This window comes from Poecilia reticulata, linkage group LG3 (genome assembly GCF_000633615.1).
Source record: "Poecilia reticulata strain Guanapo linkage group LG3, Guppy_female_1.0+MT, whole genome shotgun sequence".
Taxonomy (NCBI): domain Eukaryota; kingdom Metazoa; phylum Chordata; class Actinopteri; order Cyprinodontiformes; family Poeciliidae; genus Poecilia; species Poecilia reticulata.
This window is the reverse complement of record NC_024333.1, coordinates 32,718,732-32,736,615: the sequence shown is the minus strand read 5'-3', so window position 1 is coordinate 32,736,615 and position 17,884 is coordinate 32,718,732. Positions and strand designations below refer to the sequence as shown.

General features: G+C 41.1%; 2 protein-coding genes across 2 annotated transcripts in view; both read left to right on the top strand.

Annotated features, from left to right (window-relative positions):
• The window catches only part of iqgap1 (IQ motif containing GTPase activating protein 1), a 44,266-nt gene extending 38,530 nt beyond the window's left edge, over window positions 1-5,736 (top strand). Inside the window, exons 31-35 of the mRNA XM_008406051.1 lie at window positions 412-621; window positions 1,533-1,699; window positions 2,476-2,598; window positions 2,712-2,820; window positions 4,511-5,736. Coding sequence (XP_008404273.1) covers window positions 412-621; window positions 1,533-1,699; window positions 2,476-2,598; window positions 2,712-2,820; window positions 4,511-4,624 — 723 coding nt within the window. The 3' untranslated portion in view covers window positions 4,625-5,736. The remainder of the gene's footprint in view (window positions 1-411; window positions 622-1,532; window positions 1,700-2,475; window positions 2,599-2,711; window positions 2,821-4,510) is intronic.
• A 1,445-nt stretch (window positions 5,737-7,181) lies between these two features.
• Window positions 7,182-17,884, top strand: part of crtc3 (CREB regulated transcription coactivator 3) — a 44,465-nt gene continuing 33,762 nt past the window's right edge. Inside the window, exons 1-3 of the mRNA XM_017304040.1 lie at window positions 7,182-8,381; window positions 15,621-15,731; window positions 17,395-17,523. Of these exons, the coding sequence (XP_017159529.1) occupies window positions 8,250-8,381; window positions 15,621-15,731; window positions 17,395-17,523 (372 nt within the window). The 5' untranslated portion in view covers window positions 7,182-8,249. The remainder of the gene's footprint in view (window positions 8,382-15,620; window positions 15,732-17,394; window positions 17,524-17,884) is intronic.

Genomic DNA, 17,884 nt, shown 5'->3' with positions numbered 1-17,884 from the left:
AGTTACTCTACAGGTCGTTGATAGGTGACCAGAAATTACTCAACAGGTTGTTGCTAGGTAACCAGAAGTTACTCAACAGGTTGTTGCTAGGTGACTAAAGAGCGAATGAGTTAGTTGGTTCCTCCCACCTAGCTTGCCTGACTGAGAGGTTGAGCGTCTACAGCCTTTCCTCTGCCTACATCCCCCAGAATGCTGTGCGGTTCTGTCCCAACAGGAAAACGATCCAAAACACACATCTAACCTGGTTCCGAAATGGATAAATCAGCTTCTGGGAAGGCCTTCCTGTAGTACCTCTTCAACTTTCCCCTCATTAATGAACAAATCCCAAAGATTTCTAACAGTTATTTGCACGTCGTGTTTTCAGGCCTTAAAAGCCCAAAAGTTGCAACCAGGTTGTTTTTGTGCTCTCAGGAGGCAGAGTACCAGCGCGCCATGCAGAGGAGAGCCATCAGGGATGCAAAGACCCCAGAGAAGATGAAGCAGGTGAAGCCGGTGGTGGACGACAGCCTGACCCTGCAGGGCAAAAAGGACAAAATCAAGAGCAACCTGCAGCGGCTGGCCGAGCTCGGGAAGGTCCACCCGGAGAACCGCTACCAGGACCTCATCAACGACATCGCCAAGGTTGGACAAATAAACGCTTTTATCTGTGGGGTTTAAAAAACAGCCGCCTCAGTTTCAGTCAAGGTTAGTGTAGTTCACTAAAACTGACAAAATAATGGAAACTGAAATTAAACATTTTGTTTTCTGAAATAAATAAAAATGATAATGAATGGGTGGAGAAACTATATTGTGCTTTTTGTAAGACTAAAATCTACTGAAATTATAGCTATAAAATCATTTGTTTTAGTGTTTTAATCTACTTATTGATCTTTTGAACTGATGTTTGATTGATTTAAATTTTTCCCCCCCACACAAGCAGTTTAAGTTTAGTCTCCAAAATGGCGGCAGAAAACATTGGGAGAAAACACCAGAGTCAGTCGGTTCTTCAACAGTAATTTAATAAATACATTTGGTTGAGTATTCATTACCCAATCAATGTAAACATAATCACTGTACAATACGTAAAACTTTTTTAACTCTGCATCTAAATATTAACCATAATTTAAAAAAAACAACCTGCTACTATAACTAATGAAGAAACATTTAACCTACAAAAACTAGCAAAAGGGCCTGTCAATATTAATACATCAATCAATAAACTCTAATAAACATTTAACACTCTCAAATATACAAAATAAAAAAACAGAAACAACAAATACAGAGACTTCTTTATTCATTATAAGCAAAATTTTCCATGAGAGAAAGACGAGTTGAGACCAAAACACCAGAGTGAAGATTTTTAACTTTCAGTTTTTGGCAGAAAGAGAGAAAACACTCTAAAAACTAATTAAAACTAACTGGATTACAGAAGCAGAAAGTCACAATGAAATAAAACTAAACTACAATGAAATGCCTAAATACCAGAGTCACATTGTTACCCTCGTTTTAATGTGTGTGTGTGTTAATGTGATGTGTGTGTGTGTGTGCTGCAGGACATCAGGAACCAGAGACGGTATCGGCAGCGCAGGAAAGCCGAGCTGGTGAAGCTTCAGCAGACCAACTCGGGCCTGAATTCAAAAACCACCTTCTACAACATGCAGATCGATTCCTACAACCAGTACATCAAGACGTGCATGGACAACCTGGCCAGCAAGGGCAAGTAAGTAGGCGCCACACCGGGGTCCTCCAGCTGATCCTCCTTAATGCCAAACCTCCGGCCATGAGGGCCAAAAGCACTTTGGAGGCCGAAAAAGACTTTAAAACAACCACTCTGCTCCTTTTTAAAGTTTATCTGCTCAGTATAGTAAAACTTGAAATCATTGTAGATGCAAAACAGAAAAAGATTTGTTAAAACTGCGTAATAAGACAGACAGGCCCACAGTTTGTTTGTGGTTTTACTCCAAAGCTAGTAGAAACATTAATAAAAGGGAATCTAGTTTTTGGTACCTCAGATGTTTTTTTTTTAAAGATGTTATGTAAAATCTTGCTCTACAATATGAAAACTTTGAGGTTGGGAACCGCACAGAATCCTTCTGAGGGCCGAAAATGGCCCCCAGGCCACGCTTTGGACACCCCAGTTTTATGCCTTTTTTTGAGGTTATGTGGAAAAATATTTGCTAGTTCTTTTTAATGTTTCTCCAGCGTTAAGAGCCATTATGGAAGGTCAAAAGAGACACTTATTTTCAGACAAATAGGGTTTAAACTCCTAATTAAGTTCTGCATAAATGCGTGTTGTTTTTGCCTCCTAGTGGCCATCAGGTGTAATGCTGTTTTTTGATTAACTCTAAAACGTTTTTTCATGTGAGACTTTTACAACAAAGCCAGTAGCAGAATAAGGATGTGTGTCAAACACAAAATCTACAGGAATCTCACCAAATGCCCAAAAAACCTCTTATAAACTTTGTTCTGAAAGCTTTCTTCATGTTTTCCTCTCAGGTTGTCAAGGAAACCAGGCGACAACAAGGCCAAGAAGAGTAAGCAGGTTGCCCAGAAATACACAGCAGCTCGGCTGAAGGAGAAGGGAGTTCTGATCTCAATAGATGATCTGCAGCCCAACCAGTGAGTCCAGTGAATCARCCTTTTGGTCAACTGACGCCGCTTTTAARCGGCGSAGGACTTCGCTGCGTTTTCTATCAGATTCCTCATGAGTGAATCTGTTTCCCCCATTGCAGATATAAGAATGCGATCTTTGAGATCTCTCCCTCCGAGACGGTTGGCGTGTTCGACGTGAAGGCCAAGTTCATGGGCGTGCATTTGGAGACGGTGTCATTAGAATATCAGGTACTGCTCCGCATTTCAGCAAACTTGGCAGGAGGCTTGGCAGCGACTCCGCCGTGTTTTACGAACTCTCCTGATCCGGTTTKGGTGGTGAATGTTTGTTGAACAGAACAATCTGAAGCAGATTCCTAAAGCAGAAGCCTGAAAACTAATTTAGCTCATGGTGATATGAYCCAAAACGACCATCCAGCTTCATGTCGGGGGCTACAGATGAATCTGTTTTATAGATTAATCAGATTTTTGCTTTTGGAGGATTACATTGATCAAAAATCTGGATTTTATTTTTTATCCAATGCACTTTTTGGATTTTCATAGTTGAGCATGTCAGCCTTCTTGCTTTACAGCTTCTATTTATTTGGACTTTAAATTCAGGTTAACAGTCAAATATTTAGGCCAAGCTACAGTTTTATTTAACCATTTTAACTAGTAGAATAAATTCATGTTATTGTAGAATAAAGTTGTAATGTTAGGATAATAAAAGTAATTTTATTTAAAAATCCAACATGAAAAATAACAATGGAGGAATGCTGAGCATCTTGTGGTTTAGGTTTTACCAATACTTCRTCTTTTAACAAGTTATTTTTAGCAGTAGCTTGACTCAGTCGTGTAAACATCTGTGTCTGTTTAGAAGAAAGAGCAACACAGACTGAGCTGCTCACATCAGGTCCAGATAACTTTACACAAGATTTCTGTTTAATGAAAACTTTTTTCTTATTTTTTTTCTGGTAAAGTTGCATCGTTTTCTGCTAACATTGACTATATTCTAGTATTTAAACARAAATCCCCATATCTCAGTTGAGAAACTCAAAGAAGGGATGTAAATAAAAACCATCCATCCATCCATTTTCTAACACCCTTGTCCCTCAGTGGGGTCAGGAGGTGCTGGTGCCCATCTCCAGCTATCGTTTCGGGCGAGAGGCAGGGTCACCTGGACAGGTCGCCAGTCTGTCACAGGGCAACACAGAGACACACAGGACACACAACCATGCACACACACACTCACACCTAGGGGCAATTTGGAGAGGCCAGTTAACCTAACAGTCATGTTTTTGGACTGTGGGAGGAAACCGGAGTACCTGGAGAAAACCCACCATGCACAGGGAGAACATGGAGACTCCATGCAGAAAGACCCCAGGCCGGGAATCGAACCCAGAACCTTCTTGCTGCAAGGCAACAGCTCTACCAACTGCGCCACTGTGCAGCCCTGTAAATAAAAAMCACTTTCTGAAAATATTTTCCGCAATTTGTAATTTCTTTCTTAGAAAAGAAAGTGAGAAAAAAATCTATTAAAATTGGATATGGATTTTTTTTTAATGCCAAATCTCTCTGCAGATGTGAAGTCGGTGTCTTTTTGTGTTAGCAGCTGTTAGTGACGCATCACGATGAAAGTCAAACCTYCAAAGAAATCCTGAGACAAAGTCCAGGAGCAATCTGCTGATCGTTTTCTCTGCATGACGGGTCAAAGATCAGAGCTTTGCCAATTTGGAAATCAGGAAAATGGGGTCAGATCTCGTAAAGCATGTGGACAAACTGTGAACCATTCCGAGCAATAAAGACGAGAATCACTCAGAATCTGGTCYGGATGTCAGAATATTGCATATAGACGGGAATTATTGCATACATTTGATGTGTGCTGATGAAACCCTGTGAACGTTTTCCATTTTTTGAATGTTTTTTTGTCTCCGTCTCCCAGGATCTCCTCCAGCTGCAGTACGAAGGCGTGGCGGTGATGAAGCTCTTCGACAAAGCCACCGTCAACGTCAACCTGCTCATCTTCCTGCTCAACAAGAAATTCTACGGGAAATAGAAAGAAAAGAAAAGGAGCAAAGAGCTACAGACACTGAAATGAGACAGAACCTGGCGGCTGCCTTAACGCCTGCTCTCACTGCACCTCTCATTTCTGCCTATGCAAATTTCTGTGCATTAGTTTTTTGTTTTTTTTTATAAATATATCAGGTGCGTCTCCATGCGCTCTTTTGTCCAAGTTTCTCATGCATCTCATTGCATAGCTGCAGCAAAGTCAGATTTGTATTTTTTGCTTGAATTATTCTGAATATCTTGTACACGGGCTTTGATTTGTTATTGAGATTATTTTATGTAAAGAKGTTTTTTTCCCAGCTGTCAGTTTACCTTCTCAGTCCAGATTCATTGAGCATCAGTAGAAAAATACATGGCAGCATTTTGAAGCCCAGGCTTTYATCTGCACCGAGCTCTTCCTGCTGCTCATAACACAAATATGTTTTGAAGGGAAATGATAAATTAGCTCCAGTTTTGGATATGACATTCACCTCAAACTGTACAAAAGTGGTGAATATTTGATGAGGAAAATCTAAATATTTCTTTTTTTTAGATGTATGGACAGTAAATATTGGCACTAATCTGACCTCTTAGTGTTTTTCCATGTTTCTTGAAGCAGGCGGAGTCCAAACCTTTGCTCAGATGGACTCGTCAATCAGCTTTTTGACACATTATTTTATATATTTGAATATATATCCACTTTAGTCCATTTATCTTCTGATTAAAGCAGGTCTGTGATTGCTGCAGTGAAGACATGTCTGCTGATTTGCAAAGACYCTGTTGTATTTTAAATGAAAAATGCATCAAAGTTGTCTTTATTTATATTTTATATGTCGTCGGTTTCCATTAAACGATAGCTTATGTTTGCTAAGCCTGAGACGGATCTCTTGCATGAGCTCAAGGATGTTCAGTATTACATTGATAAAATGTGGGGAGGAGGAGTCCAGCAGATGGCGCTGTACACCATCCAGTTTCCCTCGGCGATCATTTGATTTCGCCTGAAACTCGGACTCTGTGTGGACTCGGTTATCTGGATGTTAAATTTTCAGTCTGTGTAAAGTTGTCTGCGGCCCAGACTGTGATGTACTCTACCTGTTTTAGAATAAAGCTCTTTCAATGCATTGTGGTTGTTCCTGAGGTAGGTTTCTAGATCTGTGATTATTGGATAATATTAATAATGAGTTGCAGCTGGTACCACTGTTGCCTTGCAGGAAGGAGCCCCTGGGTTCAAACTGCAGCGGGGGTCTTTCTGCATGTTCTCCCTGTGCATGCCTGGGTTTTCTCAGAGTACTCTTGACTTTCTCCCACATTGCAAACGAAGATTCTCTTGGATTGCCTAGTCTGTTTTCTGCTCAGAGTCCTAATTTTAGGATAATTCATTCATCTTCTCACCCCATATAAACGGTCGCTGCAGTACTGCAGCAACCCCAACAATAAAGACGTCTTGTGTGTCTGTCCAGGAGACCGGAAAGCAAGTCTATGTCTAAAACGTTCAGTAAAACCAGTCTGAGGTCCAAAATGTCTCATCTCGGTTCCACACAGCAACAATCTTACAAATAGGTTGATGTAGTGATTCTCCATGTAGCTATAATCACAGTTTGGACCTGAAATAGATCTGCATTTAGTGAGTCTGTTTTGAAAAACTTAAATACTTTGGCTTGATTGGGATGGGAGAAACATCTGTGTTCAGGCTGATTTAATAACTTGATGTCTGGAAGGTGGATTTTGAAGATCTGATAATTACAAAAGACAGAAGCAAGAAAAGTGAATCAGGAAATACGGACAATAAGAGGAGCAATCAAAAGAGGAAATGTTGCAGGTATTCAGACTAAACCTGGTTATTAATGCATCATGGACAGCTCAAAAGGAGTTTAGGTGTGGATTTTAATGCCTCACTTCATTGTATTATGGCGTACACTACCATCTTCTAACAACTAATTACTTAACTTGAATTACTTTTATTTAATTTCCTGTCCTTTAAAGTGGACATAATTTTTTTGCTCTAAAATTTTTATCTATTTTAGGCTTTAGTTTTGTAACCAAAGGAAGATTTTTTGCAGATTGACCATCTATTTTATAAGGCTGACGTGCTTTGCAGATAGGGTAGTAGAGCTAATATTTATATTCAAATTAGAATAAAGCTGGTGATAGTGCCTATTAATAGTTTGCATCTTTCTGGCTGACAGGTTGAGGCACATACTGAACTGGGCTAAAAGGTAGCGGTTCCTTCGCACTATGTCCACATGCTTGCTCAGGATAATCTTATTTACTGTAATCTACAGGGCTTTATTTATATGCTTTTTAAAAGTACATTTATTTTGTTTTAATGTCAAATGTTTAATAAAACACATTGTCAGGGAGGGGGGTCTGAGGAGTTAATGGGACAGGAGCAAGTTGATAAATCGTTATTTTTAATTGCATGTAAACATTTATTTTAAAAGTACATGTTGGAAAAAAAAATGTTTTATGCCAAAGGACGAGACTGAAAAGAGGAAAAACAATTTTTGGATCCCAGAATGAAATGGTTAATCATCCAAGGCAGCATCGTGAAGGTGACTTTGTCTCCCTCTTGTGGCCACCGGCAGCGTCGACAGAGTTTAACAAGGTAATGTTTTTCTCGTAGGCAGCAGCAGTATGGGGGATAACAAGCCTGTGGATCTCACCGCCGTTTTCTAGCTCTGTCATTCCTGGACTCATGAACTAAATAACATCTGTGCCGTTTTTGGAAAATAACCACCTCAAAAAGTGTGATATTGGCGAGGAAAAGACCAGCGTTTCCGTCCGCGCTGCTTTGTTTATCTTCATGGAGTCGTCGGACCGGAGTTTGTCTGAGATCTCTGCGCTGTCCGTGGATTAACTCGGGACTCGCCTCTTCTGTGGAGAGCCGTGATATATCTATCCCAACTACCAGCGTGGATTGTGTCGCACACGGACAGTTTGGGAGCTAATTATTCTCACTTTAGGGGAAATAAAGTGGAAATTGTATCAAGTCAATGAATGCGGGACCAACGGACACTTGTTGAAACAGTTTCAGCGTCGCTGTTTTGTCGCAGCATTTTAGCCGAAGAGGTTAAAAACTTGAGGTTTTTTTTTTTTTTTTTTAGCAAAGGAAGACAACAAAAGGATACGTTGTTAAAAATTACAGACATGGTCCGGTCAGCAGCTTAGCTAAAGGGGTTAGCTGCCGCTGTTCGTTCAGTTGTGTTGTGTTAGCAACATGCTAACGTTATCCTAACATTCAAACAAGTAGTTTGTTCAAATGCGCTAATATGAAGTTAAATACGCAGATAAGTTGCCGTGTTTGTTATCAATTTATTCTCGAAACCAAGTGTGAATAATTTCCAAACATTAAAACAGCAGCAGAGTTTTAATTTATTCCGTTACAAGTAATCGGGAGATAACTTTTATGACAGCTTAACGTTAGCTTAGCCGCGTTAGCACGACCAGGCGAACGGAGTCAGTTTGCGGCAACTTGGTACTGCCGCTCATGTGCGGAGTGTTTCTAGGGACACTAATGGGTCTGCAGCTGCGGTCTCAGAGAGGTTTTGGAAGATAAAACAGCCGCCCCCCTCATCTCCACAACGGTCTTCCACTTTTCTATCCCCCGTTAAAGTTTTTAAACTGCGGCCCGCACAATGTCCGGCTCCGCGGGCACAGGTGGCTCCAACCCCAGGAAGTTCAGCGAGAAGATCGCGCTGCACAACCAGAAGCAAGCAGAGGAGACGCGGGCCTTTGAGCAGCTGATGACCGACCTCACCGTATCCAGGGTCAGTACAGCTCGTTTTCTCCTGCATGGGGTCCTCTGAACCCGCTTCTGCTAGTCGGACAGATTGGGCTGAGATTTGTGGTATCAGTTTGGTTTTCCTTCATGCGGCTGGGTCCAGTCTGGAGGTTGACTTGCAAAATATAAAATGACTTAAAATATTTCAATTTAAGAGAAACAAATAAATTAATCACTCATTTTCATGTTCATCGTAAGTAGTTGTTCAATGTCCTGCAGATGTCTCTTCCTCTGCCATCTGCAGGAAGATGATCCAAATGGTTCTGTCTCCTCCTCCAGTTCTGCAGAATCCCGTTAATGAGCCATTTATTTAAACCAGGTGTGCAGAAGCACCAAACCTGCAGGAACAGCCTTGCTCAAGGGCTTTTAAAAAATCTAATCAAACAGGCAGATATTCAGATTGGCTGGTAGAATAATTATCCCCTTTGTATTGTTCCGTGTCTATTTTAATTGTTAAATAACTAATATATGAGGAAATATTTTATTTGTGGTTTTGTCAATTTCAGCAAAAACCTGCTCAATAATTTATTTCACTTTTTAAAAATATTTTTATCACYTTGTATATCAATGTTTAGGAATGTCTGTTGTATTGTTAGTTATTTAGAATAAAATGTATAATTTCTATATATCACACATATAAAATGTGTGTTTGTTTACWAGTTTAATCATTTGCGATATGTTTGGCCGTGATGCCTGTAAAACMCACTGTGCTGCAGCTGTATAATAACTGATTGGCTGGAACTACAGCAGCTGCCATTAAAATTAATTGCCCCCACTTAATTTCAAAAGTAACACGTTTTTTTAATTTGTTGACTTTTTTTCACAGCCAAATTTCACATTTTGTGAAACTTGATATTTTTTTTCTCTATTAAAGCCTTTATTTGAGAAGTAAGTCAGTTGGATGYGCATGTAACATAAATGTTATTGAATAACATATTTATGGGCTCATCTGGTTTGAACGTGATTCATTCAGATATCAACATGATCCACATGGAAACTGAAACTAAGTTATTTTCTGGCTGATATCCCAATGCACTGACTTGACTTGGAAATTCAAACTTTGTCTTTCTATTGTCACTCTAAATTGTTCCATCCATCCATCCATTTTCTTGCACCCTTGTCCCTCAGTGGGGTCGGGAGGGTTGCTGGTGCCCATCTCCAGCTAACGTTTCGGGCGAGAGGCGGGGTCACCTGGACAGGTCGCCAGTCTGTCGCAGGGCAACACAGAGACACACAGAGACACACAACCATGCACACACACACTCACACTCACACCTAGGGGCAATTTAGAGAGGCCARTTAACCTGACAGTCATGTTTTTTTTGGACTGTGGGAGGAAACYGGAGTACCCGGAGAAAACCCACGCATGCACAGGGAGAACATGCAAACTCCATGCAGAAAGATTCCCGTTTTATGCCGGGAATTGAACCCAGAACCTTCTTGCTGCAAGGCAACAGCTCTACCAACTGCGCCACTGTGCAGCCCTCACTCTAAATTGTTCTGTTAGCACTTTAAATGACAGGTTTACCACTTTTTAAATGACACCAATATCATGCCTGGGYTCTGYGTTGTTTAGATCAGCGTCTCTCAACTCTGGTCCTGCACGTTTTTTAGGTGCTGCTGCACAACTGACTTACATCAGTAGCTGATTACCAGGTTTCTGCAGCTGGATGCCATGCAGTCATTAGGATCAGGTGGATTGGAGCAGAAACACMCCTGAAACATGGAGCAGGGTTAAGGAAAACCACTCCAACACACCCGACCCAAATGCCATCTGGAGTAGCCTGTTGAAGAGTCACTCATTTAAATCAGGTGTGCTGAGGCAGGGTACATGCAGTTTGGAGTTGTGATCTAAGTTTGGGAACAAAAAAAAGTCAGCTTTAGTTAAGCTSTAGTTAGTTTTCCTAAAAAGTCCGTTTCGTTTCTGGAGGTGTGAATGTGTATCAGACTCTGATGTGACCTCTGTTCTGCCTACAAACCTCGGTCTCGGTTTGGCTGAAGTGAACACTGTTCCGGTTTGAATGCATATGTGCTAAGAGGACTAGAGACCGCTTCAAGAGAAGGAAGTGTATTACAACGCAGGGCATTCTGGGTAAATACAACCAAAATTAACATGCTAGTATAGCGTTAGCGGTAGAAATGGCTCGTGGTCTTTTGCCAAAGGCAAAAGAGAAATTTCACAACTGCTAAAATCTGACGCCACWCCATTTCTGTTTACATTTGGTCAAGGAGGAAATTGCACTCAGTGTCTTTGTCTGAGGTTTTCATGTTGTGTCCTTCAGTGGTTCTTGGTGCAGCGCCCTCACAGGCGAGGAGGGGAACAACTTGCTCTGAGGATTTGGTTCGTTTGACTCGGTGCAATGAGAAAGAGAACCACAGCAGCTGAAAACGTAACATATATTTATGTTAYATATATTCCAGGCATTGTTTTTAACATGCCAAAACCACAGGGGGCAGTGAAGAGCAAAGCTACAGCCTATGTTAGCCAATCAGATTGCATCAAAACAACCATGACTTCCTGTTAGGATTTAAATATGACACCCGGAGGTTTGTTTGTGTRAACAGATGAGAACATAAAGTTAATACAACAGAAGACAATGTCGATCATGTCAAATCAAAGACATAYTGGTGGATAATYTGTCGCAGGCTGTAATGCGTGGGACCCTAAATCTCSAACATGGAGTTTTCTGAACTCTCCACATTGGTCAGAATTTTTAGAAATAATTGTTTTTAGTGATATTAAACTGATCGTTCTGGTGAATGAAAATCCAAAGCCCATGTATTCAGATMTCTGGCTGTGTATGGACTAGGCCTCAAACATKCATTGTTGTATATTACTAAATTATACTATATAGTACTACAGTATATGTCGATACTGGTCCTTGAGGATTGGTTTAGGACATTGCGATGATGGAAAAGACAGAGAAGACTGAYGACAATTGGGTWCCTAACAACCTATRTCACTATGGTAGTTTCAGCAATGATTTAATACAGTGGTTTTCCTCTGGAYCTCCAGTYCTGCCYGTTTTATGTGTCTCCTTATTGCTTAAATAACTGGGCTATTAACTGGCTTCAGCAGCAGTAGTTGGCCTGCAGAGGAGGTCCTGCTGTCACTTTAATCAGCCCTGCTGGAGCTGAGCATCTAAAACATGAAGACTGGTTGGGAGCCATTGATAGCATRTCATGTATGTTGCCTGTTTAAATGGTAATGTTCAACTCTAGTTGATTTAACTTTAACAACCTTTAYCTTTGAGTTGCCATACTTCGCCGTAATTACTCGTCCAACTCATTAAGTTGTTGTTTTCTGGGTTGGGCTTTTTAACTCCCTGCAGAGAACTTGCTTAGAAATTATTTACTATGTGTGTAAGTGTTTACACTTTGTTTATTTCTTGGGTAGATGAGRACGTATCAGAGATCACGAACTGTTCTTTTCAGGTATTCATATTGGGCGGCTGATAACAGGAAGTCCTCATATATTATATYATGTGACACCAGAGCCGATCAAAGCCATGTTGCCAGTTAACATATTAATATCTTCTGACTATTTGGTTTCTGGCTATAAATTAAAGGTGCTCAAAAATATTGGATTGCAGTTGTCATCACCATGTTCAGATGCGCATCTATGGCTCCATGGAGGCAACATTAGGCTTGGAGAGCCATGGATCGTAACGGCGGACTGGAGACATGACCATCTAAAATCTGCTGATTACATGTCTCGGTCAAGGTAGAACCTTATAYGATCCTTTAATAGGTCTCAAGACGACCAGTTTTTGTTTTTTTGAAGCGATTTTTTTGGTTTCATCTTGCTTGTAGGAGCTTTTCTAATGAAGGGGAAGTTCTGTGACATTCCCGTTATTATCCTTGGTCCAAAGAAGTGTTTGAACATAGAAACTCAATGCGGTAGCCTGTCCACACAAAGCAAACCCTGGGGGTTATCGAGTCTATTCGAAGCGGAGGAATCTTGAGGTCGTTTCGGACTCGTCTTCCACTTCCTGTCTTGTTGTTATGTCACTTTGCTGTTGCAGCGGAAGGACAAAATGCCCTAATGAGGGAATCGTCCTTTAATTACATCCAGAGAAATCCAGAGAAATTCTGACATTATTTTCCTCATCTGAGCTGTGAGGTTCGCAAATGATGTGGTTTTGAGTTGCGCCTGAATGTAAAGTGTGAACTACTGCTGACCCGGTTCAGTACACGGGACAGCTGGGTTTAGAACCAGATGGTTAAATATTCACACCAGCAAACAAATGACTTAGGAAACCATCCTCTGTAGCTGAATGCACAGACAGTTCCAGGACTTCCCTCAGTTGCTTTTTGCGGCAGGTAGTTTGCATTTTGATGATCAATAGATATGTTATGAAAAGTTTACTCTTAGTTGATAAAAGCTGAATTTAATTAACTGCACCCCAACGTAGAAACATGTTAATCTGAATACCTTTATGTCTCTTAATCATGATGATTTTCTAACACAACATTTAAGATTAGAACATTAAATCAGACCAATTAAACTATTTTTAAACAGAAATGAGGACCTAATGGAAAATGCTTTACCTGTTTAAATGTTGTTATTTTCAAAAGGCGTTTTTAGTCAAATAAGACTCACCAGGATGTGAATGAATATGACTTTATTTGGTTAAGTTACCTGCCTGATCTTAACATAATGTCTGTTTCATATACACTCAGTTTTTCCCCTCAAGATATTCATAATTTATTTACTTTGTTGGTTCCATTCCAACAAAATGTCGTAATGAGGAATTCTGTCATCCTGTCCCAGACAAAAGGAAATATCAGGTATTACTTTGGGTTTCCTTCCATAAGCGTCTCACTGCGGTTTGCTGGAGTTTTTGCCCATTCCTCCTGACAGAACCGGTAGAACTGGGTCAGGTTTGTAGACCGGCCGCGTCGCTCGCCCACGCCTTTTCAGCTCTGCCCACAGATTCTCTGTAGGACTGAGATCAGGGTTTTGTGTCGGCCACGCCAAAACAATGACTTTGTAGCACTTTATAACCACTCTGGTGGTAAACTTGTGTGTTTGTACGACGTCTTGGGAAGTCTTGCGACGTTTTGGAGTCGTGGCTTCTTCATCACTGAGCGGCATTTCAGCTCATGTTGGTACGAGACTCTTTCTACACCACCTAACTGAACATATGGATGTGGAACCTTCTCTACCTGACATCTTGACTGTTTTTCTTGAAAGAGATATATAAGGCAAACTTTTTGCATATTTTTGCATTTCCATTTGGGTTTGCTTCTAAAAACACCCAGATGTTTTTTGGCAATGATTTATTGTTTTTTGGTGTCTGGAAAATGAACCGTTTCAAAAATCTCCCAATTGTTAAGTCACAATTGGTGGCCTCTGTGCCATTACCTAGCAACCCTAGCCCAGCCAGTTACCTAGCAACCCAAGCTGAGCTCCAGCACATTTGGTCAGCTGGTTTTACCACTGTAAGCCCTGTACAATGGCTGCTGGAAAAGACAAGTGTTTTGTTGATTTACCATCCAGAAATCACTTAATACATTCTTGTTGGTTGTGCAGGAGGCTCCACTTCTGCTTTTCAAAAATATATTGCACATCTGTTGGCAGAAATTTTCAAATGTGAGTGTAAATGTTTGGGGGCGTGGCCAGCAGCAGATTATTTGGATTTAAAGTGACAAAACGTCCTAAAACGGCTCTAAATAAACAGAACTGAGCCGACTGAAATCTCCTTATCTAAGAATGATTTTGAGCAAAAAATGTAATGAACATGTAGGCCTGTCACGATAACAAATTTTGCTGGATGATTAATTGTCTAGGAAATTATTGCTATAAACGATAATATTGTTTCAAGACCATTTGACACTGATTTAATGGAAATGGCTAATAATGCATTCGATTTCCTGCCATGCATAGATTCACTTTATTTTCAAAAGAACACATAACACTGGAACTGATCAACTGAATCAGTTCCAGTGTTAATGGATTCTCAGTCTCCATGAACAAAAAACGTGCTTGAATAAAAACTAAACAACATAAAGCCAAAGTGGAAATAAATACTGCATTCAACCAAAAGAGTGCAGATAATAAAGTCTGTATAATGTATTGGCCTTCAGTAATCACTAGATTTAAATAGAGAAGATGATCACATCCCACTACCTAATGCAGTCGTTCATACTACACGATTCTTTTGCCCCTATTTTCCCCTTAGGACAATCTTTGATCGTTGGCCAGTCTAAGATTGTCGCTGGTGATTTCGTAACCGATCATCCTGCAGTGTGATTTAGATCGTTGTGGCCACTCCGAGCTAAATCAGGGGTTTTCCCCCGACTGGGAGCTTAATGCTGAAAGTGACGGGTAGCCAATCAGAGAGCGCAGATTCTCCTCAGCGCTTTCTGAGGGGAAATTACGGAGGGGAATCCCAAACAGCTGACAGGTGCAACCCGAAGTCGGAGATGATATCTGGAAACAACATTAATATTTATTCAACGTTTAGTGCAAAGAATATAGAAATGACAGAGAGGAGTTGGAGCCAAATTGCTACTGCAGTTGATGAACCCGGTAACTTTTCAGCTGTTCTTCGTTAACGTGACATAAATAGGTTACAATGATTTTCATTCAGTCCGGACTTTACGCTGAGCCACATGCATCACAGGTAGATTCTAGTAAAGCATTGATTAATGCCTGATTTTAAAATTACAAGTCCAGTTAACTGAACTTGTAGCCATTATTTTGTGCCCATGTGGCTGGACACCACACGGCACGATCAAACCCAATCGAACCGCTATACGTAGGATTTCTGTCGGCTAATGTGTCGCTCAGGTTTAGGAAATGGACCAACAGCTCCTGTAATGTGCGCTGGACATTAGAATAAGGAAATGAGGAAGGGAGGGTCAGTGGAGAGCACCGGAGCTGAGCCTTTTTTCACTTAGTGTCATCAACAGAAAGAAAATGGGCAGGAAGAGACGATAAAGACGATAATTAAAATGGATATGTTTAATTTATCGCGTGATTAATTGATTTATCGTTTATCACGACAGGCCTATGAGCATGTTTTGTATTGGCCATAGATTTAACCTCTTCAAAGAAGCAAAATGTAAAAATGCCTCAACAGGTGTACCTCATTTTAACTCAAATGTTGTGAATTGACCTCTCAGAAGCATCATCATCATCATCTGGATTTTCTTTGTTGTCAAAGGGACGTCAGCGGTTCTTCCCTCTCTGACGTCTGTTTGTCTCGGCGTCCTACAGGTGCAGTTCCAGAAGGTCCAGCAGCTCCGTCTGTCCCAGTCCCGGGCGCAGTACTACGGTGGCTCTCTGCCCAACGTCAATCAGATCGGCAACACCAACGCAGATTTTCAGGTGGGAACTCGTAATCCGCCTCCAGCTCTGATGGGCGGAGAGCAAAATGAAATGCTATGAATCGTTTCAAGGACGAGTTTCATTGAGCAATTCCTTCGGTTTGTCAAGGATTCGGCTTATTGTGCAGGAGATCTGCAGGCTCAAAACTTTTTAGCTGTTTTACATCAACACCATTCTGCCTTTCTGAAACTTCTAGGAGCTTCAGCGCAGTCTTTTGTGAAAACATAAAAACAGCCATGTTTTGTATTGTTTTATTGAAGCCTTTTGCATCCCTTCAAACAAACAAAGCAAAGCCATTGTGCTGAAAATTGTCCGTGTGGGTAGAACAGATGAATAAAAGACACAGACATGGATGTTTTCTGTAGAATCTGCTTATCTTTAGATCACAATCTGCCAGATGAAGGTCTGCCTCATCTTCTCAAGGCCAGTTCTGCCTGGCAGCTTCTCCTAATGTGTAATTCTCCAGCGAAAACAGCTCAACTGGGAGCTAAACTCACAGAAATGCAAATAAACCTTTTCTAGAAGCTCTGAATAATTTAGAATTATGGACGAAGAGGGGAGAATGAAACATCAGTGCATTAATCCTTGACAGTTTGCAGAAGCTGAGCTTTTCTCTTTCTGTGTCAGCTCCCTCAGGAGTGCTGGGAGACTGCAGGTCCAGGTAAAGGTGCCCTTGTTATTTGGAAGAATGGCTCTTTTTAAGTAGAGCTGCCATCCAGAAATCAATCCCAGCACAGAGGGAGAAAGCTCCTCTTACTCAAAGAGTCCATTTATCCTTCTGAGAACAAAACAGAAAAAAACCCCAAATGGCTCCTTGACTCCCTTTTATAATTATTTATCAAACATTGTTCAAATGAACAAATCTTCTCTGGCTAATGCAGCACTCCTAAAACAGAAAGACGCATGTTTTATCTGTAATTTATATTGTTAAGATGTGTCTGTGATGTCGTTTGATTTCTGCAGATCTTTGTTTTATGAAGGAAGCACACTGCACCATGTGGGAGTGCTAAAAGAGCTTCATGCTGGTTATTTTTGCCATGGAGATAACAAAAACATCCTAGAAAACTTCTCCACAGTGCATTATAAAGTTTCTGACGTGTCAGATTCTTGATTGTTGATGATCCAGATCCGTATCCGAGGGAGACGGACCCTCATCGATCTGAAAAGGAGCTTCACGCTCCGGCTTGTGTTACTGTCACGCCTCAAGTCGCTGCGTCCTTCACACCGATTGGTAGCGAGGATAAACGTCGAAAGCGCATTAAATTAAATTCCGCTTTTATTGCAGTAACAGAATTGCACATTGGAGTGTTTAATTTGATTGTATTCATTTAATAAAGAAATATGATGTAAAGCTAAAAGAAAAAGAAAATTTTGCAGAATACTGCCTCTTTAATTATTGCTTAGGTTGCAGCTTTTGGTTTGCAGCTACTTTCTGCCTTCCTGGAATGACATTCTGTCTTGTCTTTCCCCTTTTGAATAGTGCTCAAATTAAGGGCTGGATGATTAAAATGGTTTTAATGTGAGATAATGCTGTTGCTTTTCCAGAAAAATAAAGTCAGATCATAGCATCTGGATGCTAGATGTGAATAACTGACATTTTTTTTGGGAACGCTGCTGCTGTTGTAAGTCTGATGTAAGCATCCTGCTCCTGTCTCCTCCACAGGGAGGCTTCCCCTCAGGGCTGGACTCGGTCCGGGGGACCCGCCACCACGGGCTGGTGGAGCGGGTCCACAGGGACCGCAACCGCATCAACTCGCCGCACCGCCGACCCATCGACAAGCACGGCCGGCAGATATCCTTCCATACACGTTGCCACGGTGAACCTGGGACCAGGCAGTCGGTCCTGTTTGTTTGTTTGTTTGTTTGTGTTTACGTTTCTCTCCGGTTTGTGACGACGGAGGTGAATTGTTGCCTCGGGAGCGGAGTTAGTCATTAAGATGAATGTGACGCAGAAACGCCACGCTCAGCTTATGACTAATATAAAGTGAGAGTGGTAGGTTTACGAGCAGGTTGTAATCTGGCGCGGATGGAGTGAAAAGCAGAGAGGTTAATGTTTTCTTCCTGTTGGCTTTAATTGTTTGCAGCCAGCTAATGTGTGTTTGTGTGGGTTGTATAAATATCCCACCATCAGAGCATCAGAGATAATCACTCAG